Source organism: Salpingoeca rosetta, assembly GCF_000188695.1.
Source record: "Salpingoeca rosetta unplaced genomic scaffold supercont1.26, whole genome shotgun sequence".
NCBI classification, from domain to species: domain Eukaryota; class Choanoflagellata; order Craspedida; family Salpingoecidae; genus Salpingoeca; species Salpingoeca rosetta.
Window position 1 is genome coordinate 661,800 of NW_004754908.1, and position 7,500 is coordinate 669,299.

Here is a 7,500-nt window from a genome sequence, read left to right on the forward strand (position 1 = left end):
TTTTTTTTTTTTTCTTTGGGGGATAGGAGGGGGGGGAGGGGCCGTTCCCAGGGAACAAAAATTTTTGTGTGAGTAAAAAGCCCATTTGTTTGTTGGTTGGTTTTTTGTTTGGGTGGGTGGGAGGGAGGGAATGCTGCACCATCATTGGTGGGGAGGGGAAAAAAAGAAAGAATCTTTGGGGCAGGTGCCTCGCGCGCACACACACACACACACACACACACACACACACACACACACACACACAGCACACACACACAGCACACATACAGACACGAGGGGAGCACAAAATATGCCTCCATATGCAAACGCACCATGGATGGAATGAGGTACTTGTTGTCCCAATTCGCGGGCTGGTCCGCAACCTGACACATCGACACACATGGGCAACAGAAATGTAAGCGTGTGTGTGAATGAGACGGCGAGAATGACATGCCAGCTGCACATCTCGAAGCGCAAGAGAATGTCAATGTCAAGAAACGGCGCCAGACACCACGTCAACGTCAACAACAAGAGCAACAACAAGAGCAACAGCAGCAGCAGCAGCAACAACAACAACAACAACAACAACAACAACAACAACAACAACAACAACTTAAACAACAACAACAACAACAACAACAACAACAACAACAACTTAAACAACAACAACAACAACTTAAACAACAACAACAACAACAACAACTTAAACAACAACAACAACCTTCAACAACAATCAAGTGCGCACCATGCGAATGACTTCATCGTTGTCAAAGCTGTCGCAGGTCTTGCCCGTGACGGCAGCCATGATGAAGAGGATGGCAACGATGAGATGAATGATCGTGCTGAAGATGACCAGCAGACCGACAGATCCAAGAATCACGCGACCGCACGCATCCGAGCTGTAGCGGTGCAGTCACAACCAGCCGGCGAACAGGGGGATGTGCACATGTGTATGATGTGCACTGTGAGGGGCAGAAGCGACAGGATTCAGGTAGCATGCACAGTCTACAACGTGGCAAGCTCAACACAACATGTACACACATACACACGCAGAAACACACCGCACACATGCAGAAACACACCGCACACACGCAGAAACACACCGCACACACACACACACACACACACACACACACACACTGAGACACACGACACACACACACACATGTGCACTCGCACACGAACCAAGACGAGCGCTGTGTCGGGTCGAGGTCACTGTCGTACGAGCACGCGCCAGCGACGGTTGCAATCAAGATGAGAGCGCCAAGGCCAATGAAGACGCCAGCAATGGCCTTGGACGCCATGGCCCTGTACTCCTCGTACGGCTCTGCGCTCTGGAAGGTGGATGCAATGTCCGCCTTCTTTTGCGCAATGTTGAAGTCATTGCTGGTGAAATCGTCCGCCTGCTGGCGAATGTTCGCAATCTCACTGTCGAGGTCGGCCTGCACGTTGGCTGCCTCTGTGGTGATCTGCGAGGTCACCATGTCAATCTGGTCCTGCACCTCATATGGAATGTCGTTGAGCACTGCCTCGGCCTCGTCGGCCAGGCCCCGCAGGTCCGAGTCACGAATCATCTGTAGACCATCGATGATGGGCGTGATCACGTCATCCAGCGTGAAGGACGGAACGTCCGTTGGGATTCCCGGGAGGAACGAATCACAAATGACGTCAACCCCAGCGTCCATTTTCTGCTCGACAGAGCACGCAGTTGTGTTGTGTCGTGTCGTGTTATGTGTTGTGTTGTGTTGTGTCGTGTCGTGTCGTGTTATGTGTTGTGTTGTGTCGTGTCGTGTTATGTGGTGTGGTGTGTATGGTGTATTGTGTCGTGTTGTGTTGCGTTGTGTTGTGTTGTGTGTGAGATGCGTTGACCGCGCAATAGAATAATCACGTGAGAGTGCAAAGCAAGGTGAAAATGCATAGCAGTGTGCAAAGCAAACAAACTCACACGCGCACAAGGCACACACACACACACACACACACACACACACACACACACACTGTGCCATGTACCGCGTAGCATGCTGTGCGGGTTGCCTCGTGTGCAGTGTCGAGGTCCTGCAGGGCTGTCTCGAGCTCGCTCAACTTGGCGCTAATGTTGGGACTCAGCGCTTGCACGTCAAGCATGCGCTCGTAGTTTGTGTCCACCTCATCGGCAAGGCTCCGCACCAGCGTGAGCAGCGTGTCAGACACCTCGCCAACGACATCCACAACACCAAACGCAATACCTGCGTTGAGGGTGTCGAGAAGGCCAAACACGCCGTCCAGCACCACGGGGAACAGCACGCCAGGCACGTCCTCAGCCTGGTCCAGCGTGTTGTCCTTGAAGAGATTCATGTTGTCGAGTCCGCTCACCGCCGCCGCCTCCACGTCATCCACGCCAGCGGTCATTTGCGCGTCCGCGGCCACCACGAGGGCGGCAAACGTGATGAGGCACACGCACAGGCTGGCAGTGAGGACCGTGAGCAGAATGCATTTAGAACGCGAGGGGTCCTGCTGGTCCAATTTTCCGCCGCAGCACTCGTGGCACAGGCAGCAGGAGCAGCAGCGGCAGCACGCCATGATGGCCATCACAATTGGCAAAAACACAAACAGGACCAGGCTGACACCGGCCATAATGGCAAAGGGGAGGCCGTATGCGATGCCGTCCGTCTGCGCACGCGACATGTCAAACTCGCTGTTGCTGCGGTAGTACTGAATCTGGTAGTTGATGTCGTTGTACGGGAGCGTGGTTGGCTGGATGAGGTTGCGCCACCAGCGCGCCCCGTCACGAAGGGCGTTCACACCCTGCTGGCTCAGCGTCAGGTTCTCTGGTATCTCTGGCGGGGTGCGTACGTTTGGGATGCTGATGTCATCCACCGTCACCTCTGTTGGGGCAGCAACGCCCACCACTGCAGCAGCCATGAGCTGCTCCAGGCAGTTGGTCGCTGTGTGTGTCGTCGGACAGTTGCGGAAGCGGAGGCCCGTGTTCTTGAATGTGTTCAGATCAACGGTTGTGGCCGGAAACGAGTTGGGGCAGTTTTGCTGAAGGGGCAGGGGCGAGAGAGAGAGAGAGAGTGTGTGTGTGTGTGTGTGAGTGTGTGCGTGCGTGTGTGTGTGGGGGGGGGAATGAAAGTGAGTAACAAGTTCAATATCAAGCACACAAACAAACAAACAAACAAACACACATGAGTACCTGATCTTGTGGAACGCAGTACGATCCGCTGTTGAAGGAGAAACAGCCGTCAACACCAACAGTTGCATTCGGCACAACCGCACTGGTGTTGCACGCGCACGCAACCTGCACCGTCGTCTGGCAAGCTGCCACACACGCGCATACGCGCGCGCGCGCGCGCGCGCGTGTGTGTGTGTGTGTGTGTGTGTGTGTGTGTGTGTGTGTGTGTGTGTGTGTGTGTGTGTGTGTGTGTGTGTGTGTGTGTGTGTGTGTGTGTGTGTGTGTGTGTGTGTGTGTGTGTGTGTGTGTGTGTGTGGAGGTGCAGTTACTCTTCAGTTCCCATTCAACAGCAGGGGCCAAAGAACAGGGGTGACACGACAAGAACAACACCATCAACAACAACACCATCACCACCGCCAGCAACAACGTACACGCTGCTGTTTGTCCCTCGAGGTCTGTGAGCGCGCTTGTGACTGCCGCGCGCGTGAGTGGGGTGCGAGTGTCCGTGTCAACGGCAGCAATCCAAATCTCAAGCACAACATCCGCGCTGGGCGTGCTCGTGCTCGTGCCCTACACGCATTCACACGGATAGGAGTTAGTACGTGACGTTGTTGTTGTTGTTGTTGTTGTTGTTGTTGTTGTTGTTGTTGTTGTTGTTGTTGTTGTTGTTGTTGTTGTTGTTGTTGTTGTTGTTGTTGTTGTTGTTGTTGTTGTTGTGGAGTGGTAAGTGACATGCAACTTGTCCCACGCAATGTGTGTGAATGATTCTGCTCATCATGCACATGCACATGCACATCCGCAACAGGCAACAAGAACCGTCACTACACCCTCCCCCCCCCCAACCCACACACACACACACACACACCAAACAAATAAAAAAACAAAAACAAATAACAACACCAACCCTTACGTGCAATCATTGACTCACGTTTGCAAACAAGCGACGGAGGATGGCAACAGAGAGGTTCTGGTTGGTGTTCGCTTCTAAGACTTCTTCAATGGATGCACGTGCTTCGCGCTCCACATCGAAGAATGCCGTCTTGGACACGCCCTGAATGATGACAGCAGCGGCATCGCTCGTCTGGAACTTCTGGCACGCGCGGTCGGTTGTTGGCGTCGCAGCAACAGTCTGCATGGCGGCGGTGGCGGCGGTGGTGGTGGTGGTGGTTGAGACGCGGGAAGGGCGGGCTAGCGTGAGAGGAAGCAAGGGGTGAAAGCGCAGATGCAGGCACACACACGCGTGCGCGCAACGCAGACACAGACGCAAACGCAAACACAGACACAAACGTAGACATAGACACGCACACACGCGTGCATGTGTAATGTTACCTCATATTCGACGAGGCGGTTACAGAACGTGTACGAGGCGCATGAGACGGCAGCTGTCGCCGTCTGCGCAGCAACGCGATACTCTGTTGGAGAGCACTGCGGCTGTGGCCCAATGTTGGCGCAGCCAAGCACCGTCGTGCCGTTGCGAACCACAAAGCTACGGCCTGTGTGTGTGTGTGTGATGTGTGTGTGTGTGAGTGTGATGTGTGTGTGATGAGGTAAGGTGATTGTGTGGTGAGCACATGTGAGGTGAGTGTTTTGTGAACATGTGCGTGTGTGCGAGTGTGAGCAGGAGATAAATAGCAAGGGGAAAGGGACGGAGGGTGCATACCGTTGACGGTGTGAGTGCCGAACAAGGTCAAGTCCTGGTCAACGACGGTGATGGAGGTGTTGAACTCCGCATACCGGTCCGACAACTGCCCCACGGGGCACGAGCTTGCCGTGCACCCTGATGGAACACGCAACAGAGGAACAGTACAAGAGGCAAAGTGTGCGGGTGAGTGGGTGAGTGGGTGAGTGAGTGAGTGAGTGAGTGAGAGAGTGAGTGAGTGAGTGAGTGTGAGTGAGTGAGTGAGTGAGTGTGAGGGGGAGTAACAGGCGCCAGATCGACCATGATGACTGGAACAAAACCCAAGCGGTAAAGCAAGGGTGACGCAGCTGTGTCCGCCTAAGTCCATGTGCCATCGGCGAAGCTGTGCAACGCGCAAATGCACACAAGGGTACAAACATACGCACACAGTCATACATATACAAACACACAAATACATACACACATACACACATACACACACACACACCTGAGATTGCAGTTGGGTTGAAGATGCTGCCGATGTTGGCGCAGCTTGCGCTCTGGAATTGATAGATGCCAAAGTTGTCCACGGCGCTGTTGGTGATGTTGACCTATTGACCCAACATATACAAGCAAACAAGAGAGCCCCCGAGAAGGGTGAGGGGAAAACACACACACACACACACATACAGACACACACACACACATCCAGACATGCAGACGGTGGCATGCATACAAATAAACAGATGTGCGACACAAATAACGAGGGGGATGATTTCGTGCTGCATACAGTCGAATCAAAGGCGACCAAACAAGAGGTGGGCGCCCGCGACGCAACAGGGTTGCCGCTTCTCTCGCATCGACATGCAGCCTGCCGCGCTCTGTTTGCCCCTCGATCCTCCCTCGGTGGCGAACTCACCGTGACTGTAGCTGGGTCGGATGACGATGACTGGGAGATGGTGAGGGACCCAAAGCCAACAATTGTGGTTGAGACTCGGCGCGCCAGCGTCTGTTGTGCATGTGCCACGGGGGATCCCAGCAGCAGGCACACCAAGCCCACCGCCAGCAGCATCGCCATTGCCGACTTGAACGCCCGCACCATCGCACAGGCTCGCGAAGAGGTGGTGGAAAGGTGTGTGTGGGAAGACGAGGGCAGTTGTGGGAGGTGGAGGCGTTTCCGTTTCTGTCGTCCGCTCGCTCGCGCCTCAATCAAATGGCGACACCACAAAGAGTAGGAATTTGGTCAGGCAAAAACTCCTCTCGTTTGAAAATTTGCGCGGCAAGGCTTCAGTCACAGACGTGTTTGGACAAGTTGTGAAGCAGCTGAGACTTGCCGCACAAACAAAAGCAACAAGCAAGCAAGCGAGAGGTGAAGCAAGCAAGAAGCCATACCACACACACACACAACACAGTCGACGCGAGTGCCAACAACAACGCCAGCGATGAGTTTGTTTGAGCAGTACAAGAGTGAGAGGGGCGCGGAGGGCCGAAAGGCCAGCGCTGCTCGCCCTTCTTCTTCGTCGTTGTCATCTTCTCCTTCGGCTTCTGCGGCGTCGTCATCATCGCCGGCGGGTTCGTTGGACGCGTTTGCGAGGAACCACCAGCGCGCAAAGCAAGCTGCGTTCCACCAAGGCAAGACAACGTCCATGTACGGCAAAGCCAAGGTGATTGCTGGCGGACACAAGAACCAAAGCAGCAGCAGCAGCAGCAGCTATGGTCTGCGCAAGGCACAGCACCTGAAAGCCAAAACGTCGCCACCAACGGGAGCTGCTGGGCAGCAAGGTAAGGTGCGGCGCTCTGTGGCCAAGCCCACGTTGCAGCTGGAACAGCACCTGACGGTGCTGCGTGATTTCGATCTCAACTCGGAGTTTGGGCCTTGCGTCGGCATCACGCGCATGGAGCGGTGGAAGCGTGCACAAGCCTTTGGGCTCAACCCGCCCTTGAAGATTAAGCAGATCCTGGAACAACACCCGGGCAACGACGACTACCAACAATCGTGCGTGATGTGTGTGCGTTGCGTGTGCGTTGCGTGTGCGTTGCGTGTGTGTGTGTGTGTGGCTTGGCTTTCTGCTGTGATACATTCGCGACGTCTCACGCATGCGCTGTTGGTTGGTTTGCGCCTGTGCTTTGTTTGCTCACAGGCTCTGGTACAAGGACGTCTGAGCGATGAGCCACCACAAAGAGAGGGACAGTGTGCGTGCGTGGTATGTGGTATGTGTGCGTGTGTGTGTTTGTCTCTGTGTGTGTGTTTGTCTGTGTGTTTGTCTGTGTGTGTATGTGTGTGTGTGCTTGTGCTTGTGCTTGTGGGTTGTATGTTTGTGTTTTGTGAGACCTTTCGCAACTCTTCAACCGCGTCATTTGCGTTTGTCATGGCTTGTGCACCGTGTTGCCTGCGACTGTGGTGTTGCTTGCTTCCATGTTGTTGCCTGCTTTCTTTTGGATGATTTGCCCTCGGGGTTCTGGTTTGTAACTGCAATTATAATCAACGGTGTGTACATGACTGCGGAAAAGGACAGCAAGAAGTGGAAGGGAAGGGGGGAAGGGGGGACTTGCGGAAGCAAACCAAACTGGGCATACCAGGAGGAGTAAGGCGAAGAAGAAGAAGAACAAGGAGCAGTTCGTGTATGTGTGTGTGTGTGTGTGTGTGCGTGTGCGTGTGTGTGTGATGGGGAGAGAAGACCAAGAGTAATCATGCGTGTGAAGAGAGAGGTCTCCTTGACTCTTGTCTTCTCACGCACGTTGGGCGAGAAGG

At 54.3% G+C, this 7,500-nt stretch overlaps 3 protein-coding genes across 3 annotated transcripts in view; 1 reads left to right on the forward strand and 2 right to left on the reverse strand.

The window, feature by feature from the left end:
* The window catches only part of PTSG_09622 (uncharacterized protein), a gene marked incomplete at its 3' end in the record, with an annotated part of 8,750 nt that extends 2,767 nt beyond the window's left edge, over window positions 1-5,983 (reverse strand). Inside the window, exons 1-11 of the mRNA XM_004989992.1 lie at window positions 5,668-5,983; window positions 5,257-5,359; window positions 4,791-4,907; window positions 4,460-4,623; window positions 4,059-4,259; window positions 3,562-3,700; window positions 3,152-3,276; window positions 1,990-3,000; window positions 1,165-1,667; window positions 725-878; window positions 312-362 (exon numbers count right to left, since the gene is read on the reverse strand). Of these exons, the coding sequence (XP_004990049.1) occupies window positions 312-362; window positions 725-878; window positions 1,165-1,667; window positions 1,990-3,000; window positions 3,152-3,276; window positions 3,562-3,700; window positions 4,059-4,259; window positions 4,460-4,623; window positions 4,791-4,907; window positions 5,257-5,359; window positions 5,668-5,850 (2,751 nt within the window). The 5' untranslated portion in view covers window positions 5,851-5,983. The remainder of the gene's footprint in view (window positions 1-311; window positions 363-724; window positions 879-1,164; window positions 1,668-1,989; window positions 3,001-3,151; window positions 3,277-3,561; window positions 3,701-4,058; window positions 4,260-4,459; window positions 4,624-4,790; window positions 4,908-5,256; window positions 5,360-5,667) is intronic.
* A 38-nt stretch (window positions 5,984-6,021) lies between these two features.
* On the forward strand, window positions 6,022-7,243 carry PTSG_09623 (polymerase). Its single transcript, XM_004989993.1, has 2 exons — window positions 6,022-6,744; window positions 6,890-7,243. The coding sequence occupies exons 1-2, from the start codon at window positions 6,191-6,193 to the stop codon at window positions 6,909-6,911; spliced, it is 576 nt and encodes a 191-aa protein (XP_004990050.1). The 5' UTR covers window positions 6,022-6,190; the 3' UTR covers window positions 6,912-7,243.
* Window positions 7,196-7,500, reverse strand: part of PTSG_09624 (uncharacterized protein) — a 3,403-nt gene continuing 3,098 nt past the window's right edge. Inside the window, exon 10 of the mRNA XM_004989994.1 lies at window positions 7,196-7,500. This exon is cut by the window's right edge and continues 116 nt beyond it. Coding sequence (XP_004990051.1) covers window positions 7,479-7,500 — 22 coding nt within the window. The 3' untranslated portion in view covers window positions 7,196-7,478.

Coding starts and splice junctions, on each gene's coding strand:
- PTSG_09623 (XM_004989993.1), top strand. CDS start 6,191: ATGAGTTTGTTTGAGCAGTACAAGAGTGAGAGGGGCGCGGAGGGCCGA. Junction 6,745..6,889: donor AACGACGACTACCAACAATC/GTGCGTGATGTG, acceptor GTTTGCTCACAG/GCTCTGGTACAAGGACGTCT.